The sequence below is a fragment of the Saccostrea cucullata genome, unplaced genomic scaffold (assembly GCF_032062105.1).
Source record: "Saccostrea cucullata isolate Sc308-1 unplaced genomic scaffold, CSIRO_AGI_Scuc_v1 ctg2351, whole genome shotgun sequence".
NCBI classification, from domain to species: Eukaryota; Metazoa; Mollusca; class Bivalvia; order Ostreida; family Ostreidae; genus Saccostrea; species Saccostrea cuccullata.
The window spans coordinates 34401-55273 of record NW_026928083.1 but is presented as its reverse complement, the minus strand read 5'-3'; the positions used below and the strand labels follow the sequence as shown (position 1 = coordinate 55273).

At 30.4% G+C, this 20873-nt stretch overlaps 2 protein-coding genes across 2 annotated transcripts; both read right to left on the bottom strand.

Annotated features, from left to right (window-relative positions):
- Positions 1 to 392: 392 nt before the first annotated feature.
- Positions 393 to 1865, bottom strand: LOC134276320 (uncharacterized; the record flags this gene model as incomplete). The annotated part of the gene is made up of 1 exon (XM_062758580.1): positions 393 to 1865. A coding segment is annotated over one exon (1473 nt), but the record flags the coding sequence as incomplete, so codon positions are not given.
- Positions 1866 to 7155: 5290 nt separating this feature from the next.
- Positions 7156 to 8805, bottom strand: LOC134276319 (uncharacterized; the record flags this gene model as incomplete). Its single annotated transcript, XM_062758579.1, has 3 exons — positions 7156 to 7453; positions 8285 to 8439; positions 8690 to 8805. Coding segments are annotated over 3 exons (399 nt in total), but the record flags the coding sequence as incomplete, so codon positions are not given.
- Between the last annotated feature and the right edge of the window lie 12068 nt (positions 8806 to 20873).

The following is a 20873-nucleotide window of genomic DNA, read 5'->3' as shown; positions in this document are numbered from 1 at the left end:
AGAGAACAAAACTTTTAATAAACAAATAATTATCAAATCAAAGAAGATATAAAAACATTATAAGGAACTGTAACAAAAGAAAAGCTTTTCACAAATAGAATTACAACAAAACCAATCAGACAAAATTATTTAGTGCTAAATAACAGCTAGATACACACGTGCAAACCTTTAAAATTCATTTACATACATCTTGTATTATTATTACACAAAAGGCAAATCAGATCTTTCTAAGTTATTTTACCATCTTCGTACACTATCTTTATCGTGGTTATAATAAATTAATGATTGAATGAAGCACAAGTTTTTTTTTCAACATTCACAATTTGACATTTCATTAAAAAAAAAAAGAATCGTGAACTTTTGCTTTTTTTTCTTTCAATTTCTCTCCAAGTTCAATCTTCCTTTGCAAAATGTAGCCATAAATTAAGAAAATCCATTGATGAATGGAATCGATAAAAAATCGTCAAAGGAAAAATAATCTTCAGTATCACATTCCACGAAGGTCCGGTGTAATATTTCTGCTGTAAGTACGAGAGGACAGGTTCCCGGATTTCGGCAATGCTTCCGTAGGTCCACAATCCAAAGTTCATTACCGCGAGAGCGAGGCAGCTATGTTTTAGACTTGTCTTAGCATGGCAGGTACATCCACTATCGCTGTTCGGATTCCTTCGGGTTTCGTCCGTTACGTCATATCTGTGAATGGCTAGAAGAAACCAAGTTTGTAGAAAAGCAAGGATAAGTCCTAAAATGTTCTGTATAAAAGCGACACTTTTATAGGAAACAGATATGGAATCCAGCTCCAAGACTGCAATGGAATTCAAAAGATGGTACAAATTATTTCCGAAAGCAGTAACTAGTAATATAAAAGATCCCATGTGTAAATGTTGGTCTTTCGACTTCCGAAGTTTGGACCGTGATTTTAGAATCACGCACACTATGAGAAGAGCTATCATAGCTGTGAACAAAATAGCAATTAGAATGACATAGAATAAGAATTCTATGGGAATTCCTTTTGTTTCATCAATTTTTGTACATTGCAAAACAACGTACATGGAGAATCCAAATACACTTGCTTCGTAAATAATCAAGGAGGCTATAATCAAGCTGGTCATCTTCCAACTCCTTTGGTATTTTACATCTTCCAACGCAGTCGGAAATAAAAACCCGATTGCCATCATTGTGTATTCAATAGTTACTGGGGCGAACATTATTTCTGCGATTTCGTGAATGCTATCGAAGCAATGTTCGTTTGTGATATTGTATGACGTGGTGTTTGAAGTTGATTCATGCTTGTTTTCAAATATTTCAGAGGACTCGAACAAGTAAGCGTTCATCCAGCTGCAGGCATTGGTAACAATGATAACCATTCGAAGGACCTTTCCTCCATTCGATATTTTCTTGTCATAGAATTGTAGAAATATAAGTACGATTACTTGAATCCAAATGAATGAAATACAAACTACAGAATATGACGTCAGAAGGCCTTGGTCAACGTGATCAGTATGCAAATGTTCGGCATAAGTAAAGGTATTAAATGTATACCCACAGGCGAAGATAATGAATAATACAAACTGAATGACCATTCCAGCGTTTGCTTTTGGAAAATGCATTTTCCTCAACTCTTTCCAGTAGTTAGATAGTTTCTGTAAATACGTCTGTTGAGTTTTCTCAGTTAGAGCGTTAAGTAACAGTGTCACAAAGAAGGCTATAACCGCCAGGGCTCCGAAGGAAAAATACACAACCATTGTGGAGACCACTTCAACCTTGCTATGGAAGGCAATATTTGACCACTCGACCCCAAAGATGACCAAAGGAATGGCAACAAACCATATACTGACGGAGATTAGAAGCGGTCCGGTTCCTGAAGAAAGAAATAGACGTTAAAGATCACGAGCAAAGTAAAGCTCTAGATATAATAAGATTTATTAAGCTATAATTAATTTGAAGATAAATGCTAGGATCATGCATGTAATTAGAAGTCATCATTTCGTAAGTTCTATGGTCGATACAATGACCTTGTCAGCAAATACAATTTATCATTGAGTCAAATGCTGACTGACGTTTTTCATACCAATTGTTAGTCCATTATTTATACACTGAATTGACTACGGATTTTTTCCGTTATTTCCTGATCATGACAACGAGCACACGGCGGGTGTGACCGGTCGGCAGGGGATGCTCACTCCTCCATGGCACCTGATCCCACCTCTGATGTTTCGGAGGTCCGTGTTTGCTCTGCTCCTATTTTGTATATTGTTTTATGGACTTTGAGATTGAATACTGTTCGTTATCTCCATATCCTTCATGCACAAAACCAAAAACATATTTGTTTTCCTTATGCAGAAAATATGTTTTGTTCTTAATTATATAATGAGAAGCGAGATAATAATGGTACATTTATGTTGACTTTCGCAGAATAAATGCATGTAGTGCGTACATCTCTTTAATCTTGCTTTTAAGACTAGGAAAACAACTAATATATTATTTACAATATAGCATATTAAAACTCCAGATAAATAATATTGATTACATTGTCTTCCAAATTTAATTTGGAATAATATATTAAAAGTATATTACCGATTGAATGCCTTTTGAATTCACCCTGGACGTTTTCTTCCCCTTTTGGCGTATCTTCTAAATATTAAACGCATGTTATATCAACATTTAATACGTATAGTACTATTTTATTTAAAATGCAGAAAATATTCAAAAGTAATAGTTATATTTACGTACAAGAAAATTAACAATAAAACGATTTACAAAGCTTTCTAATAAGTACTTAATGTAGCATATGCAAAACTGGCTCTTAAAAAGGACTTTTATTAATTCCCTTAGTATCATAACATTGCCATTTCTTTTTTCACTTGAAAAGAAAAATAAAAAAGTTTTATAAATTAAACGGTATTTAATGCATAAATGGACAAAAATAAATGCATGTTCATAAAATGATCAACGATTGCTTTGTAATTGTGCATATATAATATATAATAATACTAAGAACTGCTATGTGTCTCATGGAATCAATTCAAAATTTGTTTTTTAGTTAAACCTACGCATTACGTCAAGTCAATCTTAAACTGCAAATACTTTCCATGGAATCAAACTCGATCCTTAGATCTATGTACAGTGCCAAAGAATCTACTGTATTTTCTACATTCTTACCCGTTTCAACGTTATTATTATTCGGAGTCGTCCTCCCTGCGGAAATGACGCCATCAATTTCAACATCAGACAGATGACTGGTAGACATTGCTTTTTCTTCTGTCTGTATTCGTTTGGTTGTTTGGTGTAACAACGTTTTTTCCTCTCTCTATTAAGACAATCCAATTACTCACTAGAATTACATATTTTTATAGTTTTTTTTCACAAGAATTTACAATGTACATCTTTCTAGTTCAATGTAATGAAAGAAATAAATTTAGTCTTGTAGGCTTCGTATGTTTTCCATTATTTGCGTTCAAAACTACGGTAGGGGAATATATATTGGACCCCTCATAGATAAATTTGTGTGGGATAAACGTTTCAATCTAATATTGGATCTCAGTTTATAGAAATATATAATTACATATTTAATGCAATACTCAACTTTTGTACACTTGGGTCAAAACGTCTACTTTAAAAAGATATAGTTATTGAAAAGATACTCATGTATTACAAAGGAATTACCTGTCACTTATTCATCGATTTTTGATTGAGCATTATGAACGCAAGGTTAAGAAAACTATCTCAAGTAAGCAAATATAGTATTAAAATAGGGTACGAAAAAACAGCTTTAAAAGATATTTGCCATTTCTCAATAAACAATATTTATTTCAAATATTTGTTAAAGGATGCACTTTTTTCAGTATGTAAATATTCTATTAATCGTGTGATATCAGGACTACTTCCTTTTACCAAATAAAAGGTCTTCGAAATTTAAATAAATGTACCGTATTTCTTTAAATGGTAAGTTCTATAGCTCTAATTCTCACCAAATGTTAATTAGTGAAAGCTGGGTTTTAATTTTTTGACTTACTTAAGAAAATACACTACACGTTGAAAAAAAATATGTTCAAAGATCTCATTGATTTTCACAGTTATTGATGATACATATTTTTCACGATTTCCCTCTTTTAAATCTATCTTTATCCTCCCATTTTTTTCATTGAAAATATTCTTTTGTATCTATATAAACATTTTAATCGATACCAAAAAAAAAAAAAAATGAAATAACAAAAAATGTCCTCTAAAATCAGTGACTTTTATGAATGTGAATTTATAATAGAAATTTTCTGTATATATAATTTTGTTATATATGTACGCATCATTAGGATGAGTTTGTTTCAACTTTTTAAAAAGAAATATTCAAATAATTTTTCATCTTATTTTTAAGAAATTACATTTATTTTGAATATATTGCAAACATACCTTTGGAAATGCTTTTCAGTTTTTGTATAAAAAGTTTCCAAAACTATTAAGCATCATAGAAACTAGTAAATGAATGATCTGTATTTCAAATAAACATGCACTGTATTTAAATGTTTGAAATACCTGTGCCTTGAATCTTTGTTTTAAGATGAAATAAAATTCGCTTTTCATACTCAAAATATAGCTTTTCAGAACTTCTTAAATTGTCATCTACCTTTGACATTATATTAATTTTATTTTTATGTTTGTAGTAACCTTTAGATGGAAGTAAAAAGTTTTACTTTTAAATTTATTTCGATGGTTTAAGGTGTGATTGTTTGCGATTAATATAAATGAAACATTTTAAAAAATAAATTGTATTAATGTATGATACTGTTGATGTTTTAATTATTACAAAAATGATATTTTAATTAATTTTTAAATCAATATAAGAAAATCTTTTAAAAAACGATTATTTCTATTAGAGTAAAATTATTACCCAACATTTTACAATTAAGAAAGGATTTTTATATGCTTTTTAACTGGATCATAATTACCGTTTAACATTTTTTAAGACGTTTATGGCAATTGTTCCTTGTGTTACATGAATGTGTGGTACACAATTTTGTCATTTTTTCTTTGTGAACAGAAAAAAACATCTAAAAATATATCTTGTGTCACAAATCGTAGGCTATGATGAAATACATAAGAAAAATAAACTTAAACATGAATATATTGTTGGTACTTACTAGGAGAATTCATATCCCGGGCGGTATGAGTTTCCAACGTTGTGTAAAAGAATTTTCAAATCTTAATCGGTTGATATCTTTATAAGTCATTGATGTTTGCTTTTCATGCCACATTTACAGAATAGCGAGAAAAATGCAAATATTGCGTAACTAAGTGCAGAATATGCTTAGTTTACTTATTTCAATTTTGCATAAAAATATGAAATTGAAATGTTTATAATTACTTTTATTCACTTTGTTTAATTTTACAGAACTTTCAATATTTTACATCTTCTGTACTAGGATTTGATCAAATATTGTATTAATTGATTGATTATTGTTCACTCAACCTAATATTCTTTTTCATAAAAAGTTCAAGGTCTTATTTTAGAAATAAATAGTCACAAATAGTGTAAAGCTCTGAAATGCATGAGAACATTTTAATTACGAAAATCTTTTGTCGGAAAACCCACACTTATTGTCAAACTACGAATAATTTTTTTCAAACAGAGAAAAATGAACATTTTTCAGCGTAGAAAAAAATCTGTGTAAAATTAAAACTTGAGCAAACATAATTTAAAGAAACTCTATGGCAGAAGCTTTTTATGCAAGTAAAGAAATGTTTCCCTGTGTGGGTATCTGTATAAACTAAATGTGTGAGAAGGCATGCCTTTAATTCCTGTCGTCCCCTTCCTTTACCTTTGGATAGAGAAACTGAAACGATTTTCCCAGCATGTACATGTATACTGACAAAATGTTAAATTTGGCATTTGCCATTTACTTCAGTTTAACATTAAGTATAATATTATTGAATTTTTTGTAATAAAAAAGGGCAATTGATGACAATTGTAGTGCATTTTATTTTTATCGAAGGTTTGTAGTTTGTTAATTGCATTCAATTGATAAATGTTAGTAGTTTGGAAAAGAGAGTGGATCTTTATTTATCTTTAAAAGATTTCGAAAGGTAGCTGATGTTTTTGTATATCAAAGTAAGTAATTTTCAAGGAATATACATTGTATGAATATTGATCAACTCCACCTCATCACTGACTCTCTTATGTCTGTCTTTAACAGTAACCTATGAGATACCCCCTTTTTTTAACAATTAAGTCGTCTGCAATAGAGCTTTTTTCATTAAATCCTTTCAGTTACAATTAAAATGATCACGGAAGAAATTAGGTTTTATGTTTTTCTAATGTTTTATAATTAAGTTGAAAATCAGTAGATTTTTTTTATATTAAATCATTAACATTAAATAATTTCAGAAAAAACTTGAAAAGTACAGAAAAGCAACTTTGTTAAACAGTACAGATTTGATCGATAAATATCTTTTTCAACATTTTTACATGTACTGGTCAGTTCATACTGCATACAGTACAATTTAAGCAACGATTTACCTTTAAAAAAATACCTTCGATAAGTTACATGTTAAATTGATGTACTCATGCATAAAGCCTTGATGGACATAAAGGAAAGATTAATCCTGTGTACTTAAATACCCTTTCACAAAGAGAAGCAATTTGCTTTAAGAACTGGAAAAATAGTAGGGAATTTCTAACTTTTAATGATAATATTTTATACAATCTACATCTAAATATAAAAATGTGTAAAACTCAAATTATTCAGTTAACATATTATGCATCGGCCAACCTTTTGAGAACTCGTGATATGGAAGGAATATCCTGTTATTTTTATAGTATCTACATTCTACATATAAAACGTACTTTACATGCATCATGCACTGGATAACAAAATCATTTACAAAACATTCAAAAGAGAGCAAAGGTTGATATTTTCCAAGAAAACTATATTATATATATGTTTACGAGAAACATCAACAAAAACATTAGCTTTTAATGCTTGTTATATGGTGATTTACCCCAAAGATACACCAATCTACTTCATTGATAGAATGAAACCTCAAGAAAAATACCATAATGTATCTTAAATGAATCGAAAAAATAAGGATAAATGTGTAATCTTTGGTAGACTCATCATTTTCCCTTAAGTTAAAAAAAAACTCATAATATTCCTTTAACTTTTTATAAAGAACATATATGTATCAAAAGCATGTAGTCCTTTTTTTCAAACATTACACTGTAAAATAGATAACATAGAAACAACCCCAATCCCCACACAGGGATCTCTCTCTCTCTCTCTCTCTCTCTCTCTCTCTGTGTGTGTGCGTGTTTGTGTGCGTATGTGTATGAACTACTCTTCGTCCTGGAATCTCGAGTAAACTGTCCTTCCTATAACAGTAGCTTGTGATTCCTCATAGGATGGTGGGGATCTTGACAACTTACCCGCAGTTGATTGCATTGGAATTTGCTCTGTTTGACCTATATAAAAGATTTTTTTTTATTAAAAAATGATTTCAAACTTATGACTACAGAAGAAAAGTCCTCTTAGGATTATAGGTATTAATTTTATAATTTAAAATCTATATTAGAGATAAAGTAGCAGAGATAGTTTTATCTGACTACTAGGGATTGCAACTGCATATTTGTTTTAAGCAGTGAATTGTATTTTTCTTTACACTTGAAACAAAGTACGAAAGCGTTAGAGTTAAAGTGGATGGAGGATCTCATTTGTAATTTTTTAAAGAATAATGCAAAATTAAAAGATAACGAACAGTTATAAAAAAAAAATAATTGCATATATAAAACAATTATTTGAAAATCAAGGTGATGGGGTCAGATGCCAAGAAAGAGTAAACACCCCCTGTTGATGCGTCACACCCACCGTGCGCCTTATGTTTTAATAAGGAAGACTAAGCTATCGGTAGTCGACTCAGTACAAAAACAAATGGTTAATAATTTGTATGAAACAAGATAAATTACGACTCCATGATACGTAATATCTGCAAATAAGGTCATTATAACGACCCCAAAATTTACAAAATGTTGGCTTTAAACGAGCATGTTGAAAGTTGATGTACCATCAACTTATCATTGAGTTGTCTGCCTAGTTTAAATTGATCAATTTAAGGGCAAGATTGCGCAGCTAAGGAGATATAAACACCATATAAGCAGGTGAAATAATACAACATGAATAAAGAATAAGGTAAATACCACTCTTAAGGCACAATTTTCTAGTGAAAGTCATTATACGTAATAAGCTTCGACATAAAAGTGATATAAAAATAATGTTTATAACAGGTGCATTAATACCGTTACTAATGATAGCAATCCTGGTGGTCGTAAATCCTGACTGAGAGTTTGATCTCCTTATGCAGAAATTCCTTACTATATATATCATAGCTATAACTAATATTGTCCCTCCTAACAGTGTTCCCACGACTGCTCCTGCTACCTCATCACTGCTCCTTAATTAAAAAAATATAAGAATATACAATTTAATAAAAATTAATACATTCTTTCAGAAAAATATATATGTAAGCAGTTTTCAATTGAAAATAAATTTAAACTAGCTTGCTTACAATGCTCGGAAGCAATAAAATAAGCTGAGACTTTAACTTTTTTCCATTACTTAAACACTGTTAAAAGCGAAAGAGTATAGTTTTTTATTTTTTGAAGATTTACTTGTGTGTAACAATTCTTAATGTTTGGTTTTACCAATTTTTGTCGTCATCATAGGCAACACAACATTGATAATCACAGCATCTTGCTTGGCAGTAAAACGTGTTACCGGTAAACTTGTTGAAGCACAGATCACAATAAACGCCTAAAATGTAATTATTGTATTACTAAAATTAAGAGATAGAAAATATTTGAGTCGAATAGCATTTGTATGATACCGGTATTAACTGATCAAAAGATATTTAACTTCTTACACCTAAAAACTAAGTGAGTTAAATATACATATAAATTAACATTATTTTAAGTTCTATAAAAATAGATATATCCAAAATCCAGTTTGAAAATAAGGTTCAATTTAAACAAAATCATATCAAAAAGTGTTATCCAAGCAGTTCGATCTTGAACATGTTTGAATGTATTTTTGAGACAAATATTCATCCTACTTTTTTAGACAATGGGAAGTTTAAAATTACTTACTTTTCACGTAAAATAATACAAAAAATAGCGTCCTTGTCATATTTAAGCATACTAAATTCCGATGAACATCATCTAGTCATCACACCACAAAACGTGCAGATAATATTTGACTTTATTGTGTGATATGTTGTAATAGTTCGAGAGATATAAATAAGATATGAAAAGATAACAGTTTAACATTGTTGTACATTTTATCAGCAGTTACAGGACATAGCCAGTAACATTACAAAGAGGTATATTTGTTTGTTTAAGGCAGTTTTTAAAGCAAGTGTATATTAATTATGATAATTCTTTTTTATTTTAATAAAAAAATCAGATATTTATCAAGTAATAAAAATATCTTTTTATTTGAATTATGTTAACTTATGATTAAAATTATTAATAGCAGTTGGGGGATGGTCTATTTATATATAGGAACTTTTATTTGTTCAGAAGTATGGTAAGTTTTTCAAAGTCCTGACAGATTGTTATCCAATATCAAATAACTGAAAAATATATTCATTCGCTCCGAAATGTGCTTTTTATGTGAAAGTTCAGCAAAAAAAGTAGGTCAAGAAGCTGCACAAATCGACCTTTCCAAAACGCTGTCCACGTGAACGGGTTTTGTCATATTGTATGATAATTTGATTTTTCCAATTTCTTGATAGACGTTTTATATCTATAACTTTACAAAAGATACCAAAGTGGCATTGCTCCACCAGGGAGGCCTTTTCGAACATGCTTATATCCAGTGAAAAATTGACGTAGTTATAAATCAGTTGTGAGAACAACATTTGCTGAATCGACTACATCAAACTCTTCTTCTATGTAACAAGTCAATGTAAATGTTGCAATCCCTCCAGGCTTCAGCGACCTGACTTTCGATGATGTTCTTTGAATCCCGTCATTTATACTGTATTATGAACTGGATGCTTTATACTCTTTTAATAGAAAATTACTATTTATAATTCCTTATATCTTTAGAAATAAAAACTCAAAAAAAAAAAATTCATAACAAAAGTTTTTAAATCATAATCAAGTAAGAAGATGTGTGAAATACTAATGTCCCCGTATGCTTAGCATATGTCGTATCCTGCAGTTCTAAAATGCAGGTCAAATTGAAAGGTCAAAAGGATAATTTTGTTAGTGTCCATAAGAAAGTTTTTTTTCACAAGAAATACATATATGAAACATGAAAAATCATGACTAGTATTTTATGTTCACAAGTTCTAGCCATGATTAAAATTATCAGAGTGGCTCAAACTTGAAAGTCAAGATCAAAAAGTCACAGATTTACCCATTGATAGATGTGAATTACTCTAAGGTCAATGTCAAGAGATCAAATTTGGTGGTACCCGAAGAAAAGTTGTGTCACAAGGATTATAGTGAAATATGAAAGCCATCGTCCCACTAAATTAAATGTAATGGGCAAGGAAATTTTTGGCGGACAAACAGACGACGGACCCTATTACATGTATCACTTCTTTATTCTTTGAGCCAGAGGCTCATCAGTACAGCATATAAACAATTTGATACGGAGTACAGAATAAATATTATATACAAACATACACAAAGGATACATATCAATAGAAGTAACAGATTACTTTTTCGTAGAGCAGTAGCTTTATATAAATTTTTTCCAAAATTTGACAATTCTTTTACATGTTGGCTACACATTAAATTTACAACTTTAAATACACTTGGTTTGACATAATAATACTTCTTAATGTACATACTTCTAAGATTTTCATAAAATGGGCATTTTAATATGAAATAAAATTCATCTTCTATATCATTAGAGGAGGACAGTGTGCAAATTCTTTGAGATCTAAGTATATTATTATATCTACCAGTTTCATTTTTTAATTGGTGGTTTGATACTCTAATCTTGGTAAGCATTCTCTTATATTTATCATCAATAGGTTTTGTTAAATATCTTTGTAATTCAAAATTATTTACAACGTACTGGTACAATTGCACTTTGAAGACGAAGTTACAAGTGAAAAAATATTCTGTCTATAAATATCAGCCACCTTTTGCTAAATTATTGTATGTGTACAACTATCAGCAATATTGGAGTCCCATAAATAGCTCAAACCTAATGTTCCTAATTCTTTTTTAATACCCATAATCCAATTATCGTTACGTAAAACCATATCTTCATAACAGATGGATAGACAAACAGATAGATTAGCAGGGCCAAATATTTATACTACTGAAGGCTTTAAAAAGCAGATGACAGACATTATATTGTTAGTGTCTCTTAAAGTTGATGAATTCAAAAGCGCAGAATATTGGATTGATGTCTGATTATCTAACTGGTTTGTGTTTCTTTAACAACAAACATAATATACGCAATCTTAAAGGTTTATTGCTTATAATGTTCTGGCCCCGGGATCATGAAACAGACTTAGACTTAAGTCAAAATTTCATTTATCTATAAAATCTTTAAAACTTGTTAAAGGAAACTCATAATTAGCATGCAACAGCAGGCTGGTGATACAAAATCGGAAAGTATTTTCATTTCGGACTGCATGACCTCTAAAAAATTTCAGCATCTAAGGCATTTTTTGACTTAAGCTTAAGATGCTTCATGATCCTGGGGCCAGAACTCGAACAATGGAACTCAAAAAAGAAAGCTGCAGATTGATAAATGTTGATTCCTTATGAAATCCGAACTTAATGAATCAAATGTGATTAGAAGAGAGTTCGTCCATGAGAATATTTTCTTTCGTCTAACAATCTAGAAAAATATTTATAAAAAACAGTTTTCTTTTATAAAATTTTCAACAACTTCAATTTAATGTTTATATTTTTGCGCCTTGTTAGATTTCTTACTGAGACCTTTAAAAAACCCGTCTGTGTTTTAGCGCATATCAAAGCCTTATTGTTACGCAAAACAATTTTAAACGATTTATTGATCAAAGGAATTGTGAATACCTCTTCCATTAAAAATTATATTTATAAATCTATTTGAAATCTACGGAAGCGTATTAGTGCCACTTTTTTTAACTCTTCACTTTACTCTGTAAATTTTACACTTAAATCTGTAATATTTACACTTTAACGTGTAAATTTTACACCTTAACCTGTAAAATTTTACACTTTTATCTGTAAATTTTACAATTTAATCTGATACAATTTACACTTTATTCTGTAAAAGTTAATTTGAAAAAAAATTACACTTTCTTCTATAAAATTTAGACTTTAATCCGTAACATAACTTGGGGCAGTTTACGCTTTAGAAACCGCGAATCGGTTTATAAATAAGCGTAAACTGCCCCTAGTTATGTTATATCGGATAACATTAGTTGAAATAAGCCTGATTTCTTATAATTTAATTTCAATGTTGACAATGAAAAAATATTTCGTTCGGAAAAAGGCTTCATATCGAGCATTATTTTATAAGCAACGTCAAGCGGAGTGAAACGTTTTTGTCGTAACTCATTGTGACGTAGGCAGCTTATGTTATACGAAATAGATAAAACCGTCTAACCAATCAAATGATTTGTTACAACTTAAATTAAATTATTACATTTTAAATTTATAACAGGAAACAATTATAATACTTTTTGAATTGAATTTAACTAAATAACCAATTAATTTATTAATTAGTAAAGTATATACATGTACATATATAAATGATTAAAGTATATGACTAAATATATAAATTTTTGAAAAGCAGAGGAAATTATTTCCCTTTATTCAATGACATTTTGCTATTGCTTCGTTCAAAAATGACCTTAAGGACAGATGTACAATATACTTTAAAGTGTAATATATTCAGATTAAAGCATAACATTCACACTTTAAAGTGTAAAATGTACACTTTTAAATGTAACATTTAAAGATGAAAGTGTAATTTTACACTTAAAAAGGGTAAAATATTCAGATTAAAGCATACAATTAACACTTTAAAGTGTAAAATTTACAGATAAAAAGGGTAAAAAATATATTTTAAAGTGTAAAATTTACAGATTAAAATGTAAAATTTACACTTTAAATTAAAATTTACAGATTAAAGTGTACATTTACACTTTATAGTGTAAAACATTCAGATAAAATTGAAAATTTTACAGACTTAAGTGTAAATTTTATAAATTAAAGTATAAAATTTACACTTTAAAAATTAAAATTTACAAGAAAAAAAAGTGAACAAGTGGCATACATACGCTTCCGTAGAAATCGAACATTTAAAAACCTCTTTATATTTGGATGATAGTATTTAAAAAAGCTTGCAATCGGAATATAGATTATATTATTTTCCATACAACAACGGAAAAATCAATAAGGTAAGCCTTATTTTTTTAAGTAAAAGCTTGTTATAACAAACGTCTAATCAGTATGATAACAATTATTAACTATTGCTATAAGTTTTTTTTAACTTAATTATTTTTGACACTTAAATAAATATACCGGTCTAGAGGATATGCTTATAGGTACTTCTCCTAGGCACACGATCCAAGTTTATGACCTGTTGACAGCTTTTGAAAAGTATTATTGTTCATTATCGTCATAATTTAATCAGACTAACACAACCTAAAGAATACGAGGGCTGTTCGAAAATTATTTAGACATTGTGTATATTTTGCTTTCTAATGTACGTCTTTCGTTGAAAATTAGCATATAAGTTTGACATACATTAAGAATAAATATAAGCAAAAAATATTTTACAAATATTAAATATTTTTTGTTAAATGAAATATACATGCATCATCAATAGGGGTACCCAAAGCAGTCTCAAAATCAGATATTGAAAGTGTGTAATATAAACGTTCTAAATCTTCGTGGACTCATAATAAGAGCGAAAAAAATCTGTTTATGTGTATTATTGTTCAGTTGTAATTCACATTCATATTGTGCAAATTTGTTAGATCAGAAATATGAAGATCATAAAAGAATTAAGCGCGATAGAGAAATATGCTAAGAATGAAAAAATGGATTTTGACGTCAAGGGCGGAGCAGCGAACATACCTAAATATTTTGTGTAGCGCAACATAAAACTCTTTTGCAGACTTAATGACCTGCTAAAACGATAACAACGAGATAACATAATGTGTTAGTGTTTCTTATGTCATTGGTATACCTTTTTCTTTTTTTTTTTACAATTAATTCAACCAGAGTAAAATCAAAAAAGCTCCGGACTACCATTAGTTCTTACGTATGGTATTAATGTCATTACGGTATTAATATCGTTGACCTGCGTTGCATGAATCGGCACTGCATGATCTTAAGTAATCTTTTTCCCCAAATGAAAATTTTACACTCAGGTAGCAACATCATACTTTTTAAAGGAAGTGTAAGAAAAGAAACTGCTTGATTTTTATACTGGTATAATATGTAATTACATAGAAGGAAAAGTATGCATGCTTCCCAATCGTTTTACATGCGAAACCATCTCCGGCTGACATGACGTTAAATGATGTAGCGATGCTGCTCCGGGTCGATAGACATATGCATGTTTATCATTTCACCAAAACTTTCCTTATTATCATAGGAATTAGAAATTATGCATAAGTGTTTGATTCGTTCTCTATAAAATGTTGATGAATTTTCATGAAAGTATCTCCTTACTTTATGGAGGATATGGAAATAACGAACAGTATTCAATCTCAACGTTTATTAAACAATATACAAAATACGAGCAGAGCAAACACGGACCTCCAAAACATCAGAGGTGGGATCAGGTGCCATAGAGGAGTGAGCATCCCCTCCCGACCGGTCACACCCGCCGTGTGCTCGTTGTCATGATCAAGAAATAACGGAAAAAATCCGCCGTCAATTTAGTGTATAAATCATGGACTAACAATCGGTATGAAAAACGTCAGTCAGCATATGAGTCAATGATAAATTGTATTTGCTGACAAGGTCATTGTATCGACCATAGAATTTACGAAATGATGACTTTAAACGAGACTGTTGATATTCTTGTTTCATCAACTTGCTTGTCAATAATTTACCTCGTCTAAGAAATTGTTCATACGTTGAGCACGCTCTTGCGTATCGAATCAACTGAGAAATATATATATACTCCGTATGCAGGTGATGAAGGTATATTGCTACATAAGTAAGAGAAGTTGACGATAGAAAACTTAAAAACATCACGTTTATCATATAGCTTGGTTGTTAGATTACCATTAGTGTCTTTTTCAAGTAAAATATCCAAGTATGAAGCAGAAGTGTCTGACTCTGTGGTATCTTTTATCTCAAGCTCACCAGGATATATCGTATCGACGTAGGAATGGAAATTTTCATTATTAATTGATAATACGTCGTTGATATATCTAAATGTCGACTTGAAGGCCACAGCAAGTGTTTTCTTCTTTTCTTGCATAAGATTTTGTATAAATTCTGTTTCATATAAATATAAAAATAAGTCTGCTAATAACGGAACACAGTTTGTACCCATGGTAATTTTAATAGATTGTTGGAATACCTGTTCTCCGAAAACCACATAGGTATTGTCAATCAGAAACTCAAGCATCTTCTTGATGTCAACTTCAGAGTACTTATGTGTGCAATCAGAATCTGTTTTAACAAAATAATTTTTCGAATGACCATTGACGAGGTAAGTAAATTTACGAGTTCCATTTTTGTTGAAGAAGCAGCTGTAAATGATATCAAAAAGCCTGGATTTTAATTTGTCGTGGAGAATTGTTAAGTATAAAGTTGAAAAGTAGTAAGTTTTTACGCTGTTGATTTTTGTGAAGTCTTGTGATTTCAAATTGTCCAAAACTTCTTTAGAATTTTAAAATATCCACATCTGATTTACACCACTCTCTGAGTATATAGTTGCACAGTACTCTTGAAGTTTTTCCGTCACTTCTGTCAATATTTTAGTGAGAAGTAACGAAAGAGGCTTGGTTGAACATTTACTGGAACCTGCAAGGTATCTTTGTTTGTAAGGATTCTTATGAAGTTTCAGAATCCAATACATATAAAGTAGTTCAAATTCATTTTGGCTCTGTGGAATATTAAAAGTATTCAAAACTGACAGGTGATTTTGAAGAATTTCTTCCTTAGAAAGAGAAGTATGAGTATAAGTAGGATTACCACTTGTAGAATTAAATCCAAGTTCTTCTAGAATGCAATTTATATCTCGAGTCTTACAAATGAAGACAATGTTGTTACCTGCTTTGTCGACAGGAACCCGTACGTACTGATCGTGTAATCTATCCAATTTTTTTTTCACTTCTGGTTTATTGAACACAGAAGGATAGATGGTTTTAGTTTTGCCCCTCAATCTTTTGATACGTGACTTTAACATGGATCTGATACATTTAATCCATTCTGACAAGGTGTCAATGCTTTCTTGTTCATATCTGGCCCATCGTCTGGCGTAATTTTCTACAGAATCCATAATATTTATGAAATTTTGACGCCAGTTGAAGGATCGGGGTTCCCTATATTTAGGACCTTTTAAAATAAGTGATCTAAGGTCCTCATAACGAACTATACTAACGTCACCTGTAATAACTTGTCCAGCAGGACTATAGTTATAGGGCGAATGAAGACATGAACACGAAGGGGGATTATTTTTCAGATGGTCGATATCCAGGCCATCTAAAGTGTTTTTGTTATTTAAAAGTTTGGAAGCAATGCTCGATGTATATTCGTAGGAAATACACGGTGTAGTCTTTAACTTTAAATATGACGGGATACAAGACAGGACCCTTTTGTGATTAAGGATATTACTTATATTAACCGCGTCAATTCCTTTATTGACATATTGAAGTTAAAGGAAAAGACGGATTGTTTTAGCTGCATTTTCGTCCGTGAAACGTGCGGGTTCAAAAAGCCTATGATATGTAATATCCATAATCACAGATCCGAGCCTATATTCAGATGACGAGGAATCTAAAATTGGATGTTCCTTGGCCTTTTCAAGAAGACTTTTTAAAAGTTTCAAAGGGACAGAGTAAAATTATGTTCTAATATGATGTAGACCTAACTGTTGATTTACATAAGGTAGTAATGAATCAAAAGAGACGTCGTGTGTTGCAGGTTTATTGTACGAACGATGTCCATGACTAAGCTTACGTATCTGAGTATTGTTAAAGTAAAAGTATTGTTGGATAACTGTCTCAATAATATCCGAACAACCCTCGTAGTGTACACTTTATTTTACAACTTAAACATTTGGTACAAATCTTTTAAATCTAATAAGGTCACACGACACGTTCCTCAAAAATATATAATTTTTCCCAAGAATTTGTCATTGTGGTATCGGTATTGAAACAAGTTACCTGACAAAAAATTAGGGTAGCTTACCAGGCATTTGGCTAAGATACCATAGGGTCATATTTCTTATATAACCCTTATGGGTAATCTTCTAAATGATATATAACACAATTTTTGGTGTGCCTATATTTAAAACAAATTTGAAAACAATATAGAAATCAGAAGAGAATGAAAAATAAGAAAAGTGTTTGATATAATACCAAGAGATAAAAAAACATATATTTTTTTTTTGTTTAAAAAACATGTCGTCTGACCTTAATCAGTCTTTCTTTTTATCAAATACTCTTTAACATAATAGATTGTAAAACAATTAAACAATTGTCATCAATGAACATGTTTTGTATCCGCGGATAACTTAACGGTAATGTAACGTAAAAAAAAAACAGTGTCAAGAATTTCTTTTAAAACACTATCCTTATACATTTGAACAGTTGAGTTCAATAATCACTAATTGAAAATCTTTTTCTAGCACTTGAAATTCAATTTTCTTACAATTGTTCTCGTTATATAATTTCTTTCTTTAACCACTTTGCTGTGCGTTCAAAAGATCAACAGCTCGGAAGCAAAAATGTCATTCCATGACTGCCCAAAGTTTTCAAATTGTTGATATATTTTTTTTTCAGATAAACCTTTTCTTCACAAGTTGTCCTTGTCCTATACATAGTCTTTGTCAGTTAATTACCGCCTGTACCTTAATAACACATGCAGAACTTCATTGTGACATAATTTGTGATTCCTGTAACGTTTTTAGAGTTAATTCAACATTTTTCCTTAGTTAAACACAAAGTTAAATCGATACTTGTGGCTTCATGACGTTCAACAACGGCATCATAATTGTCGCTTTCAATGAGAACTACGAATGTTCTGATTTGAAATATTAAGCCATAATTTGGCAAAATATCAATATGATACTTTTGAGTTTAAAAGTCTGGGATGATTTTGTCTTTACTCCATTTTACAGAGAATATGACTACAGACCTTGACATATTTATTTCATTTGTTGTTTGTGAATAACTAAATTTTGCAGTTTTAAATTCTGGATAGGTTTGACACAATTCATGAGACAGTTAAACTTCTTTATCTCGACATCTGCCGGACAATCGCGAAGTGTCGAGATATCCGAAGTGTCGAGTTTTCAGATTTGAGACTCGACGTCCTGAATTGCAATATACTGCATAGTAAAACATACTTCCAACTTCCATGTCTTCAATAGACTGTATCTTGTTTGTTTCACAGATATCCTTCTATATTAATTAGAAATCTTAACGATTATTCACAAATGTAATTTAATAAATTGCTTTCTTTTTTATGGAAATCTTCTAATTTTCATAACAAAAATTTTCAATCCAGCATTCCACGTGCAACTTGCTTTGTCAGAACAGGATACGAAATGCGCTTTGTATTTAAAAATGTTCAATGCAATTCGTTCGAATTTATTATTTAAACCTTTTTACCAGATTTGAAAAGCATATGAGGTTAAATGAAAAAAAGATATGACAGGAGTCCACGAACGTTTCGAACAACCCTCGTATATTTTGATCGTAATTTATAAAGAAAAAAATGTTCTGGTGTAAATTTTTTAATGTATAGTAAAACTTTAATTCTGAATAACTTTTCCACCTTAATCCCCATACATTAAACACTTAACAAATATGTATAGAGCAACCCGGTCCTCTGAAATGCAATAAGCATACATTTACATTTTATTTTATTTTATTTATTTCATACATATTCATTTTGTGTGAAAAAAGTATATAAACTTAAAATAATGCGGTAAATTCTATCAAAGGATAACTGCACTTAACGCCAATTTTTGACTCTTTTTCAATCTCTGTTGTCACATTTATTTTTGTTTTTATTTTTGCCTTAAGTCATTTGTTATAGAGTGTGGTCTATTTTCAAATGAAATGCAATGTTATAAAGGTTATAAACTGCGTTGCAATAAAATAATTCGTTGTTTCCTTACCCCACCTCTCTGCAAATATCGGGAAATTAGTCTTATAGATCTGCCCTTGATTGAAGATAAGATTTATAAATATGCATAAGAGGTTGAGCTAATATTGTGATGAGCTAATGGTCTAAAATTAGAATAGCTACTGTATTTATATTTTGTGCATTCTCTCTCTCTCTCTCTCTCTCTCTCTCTCTCTCGGCACATGTTTGTCACTATTATTTTTAAGTTTTCAAATAAAGTATATAACTAATAAAAAATAAAATCGACCGGTAGAAGTAGCCATTCTCATTGATAATCAACAGCAATGGCTGATACCAACAATTCGCGTGTTCGAATATAAGGGCCCACTAGCTCAGTCGGTAATGCACAGAATCAATAAAATTTAGGTCAGGGATCGAGACCCGATAACAACAGTAAGACTGACTTTCTTTTTTCCCTTTTATAAAAAAGAAAGAAAAACATCACAATTACTCAAGTATTTTTTTTAGTTTCTTTTATAATTACTTTTCCCTATGAATTAACGTGCTGGGGATGGTATGATTTCAATTTTATTTACTGGATCTTACTTTGGATGTTCACATTAAGCAATGATTCAAAACAAAATAAATAAATATCTTTTTTTTGTAGACTACGAACATGTAGAGACATGCATTCAAAAATATATAAGGATAATTAAATGAAACTCTTATGAGATAAATATAAGAATAAAATCTCATAGATATCTACGAGAAAAAAGAATAGCCCGTGCATGATGGGAATGGATTTAAACAGATATGGACAGTCACTATCGACCAACAGAATGCGTGTTTCTTTACACGTCACGTGATGGAATTTTAGTACCGGTATTCACAAAGTTACCTCGGTATAGAAATCACGTGGTTAATTATAATATTCAACAGGTAACAACGTGGTCAAAATGGCCTGCATACTATAAAGAAAGGGAACACACGAAGAAACAGTTTTTTTTTCTCGTTTTAACCATCAGCGCATGTTTGTCTATTGATTTCCTTTTAATATGAGGTAATATATATAAATATACAACAACCATAAAAAGGAGATCAATAGACAAACATGCGCTGACTATGTATGTAGCCTGTAAAAAGATGGGCGTACTCATTATCCCATGGAGAATCCAGAATATGCGATGACCCCTCCCTTTAAAAACGACTTCGAACTTTGTTAATACGAACTTTTGATTAACTTTATTACAAGTTGCAGTTAAGACATTGACCATTTTTACCATTGAAATAGAAATGCCCATCTTAAAAATTAATTATGTCGCAATTTCTAAGTTTCCTTAAGTGCAGTCATCCTTTCCGAGCTGAGGAAAAATGTGTCAAACTTAGAAACACATCTCTTCGGTATATTTTTAAAAATATAAAACCAATAATTTATCACACTAAAAATTGCTTGTTTTAATTTCATTTTAAATTACGCAAAGATTGCTGAGAAAACATGAAGACATATTTTTCAAAATTAAAGACAACATAGGATAAAAAATGAATCGAATTTTCTGGTAACATTTTTGGAGATACAACTTTCAAACATTTTTTCAGTTATAAAAGATTC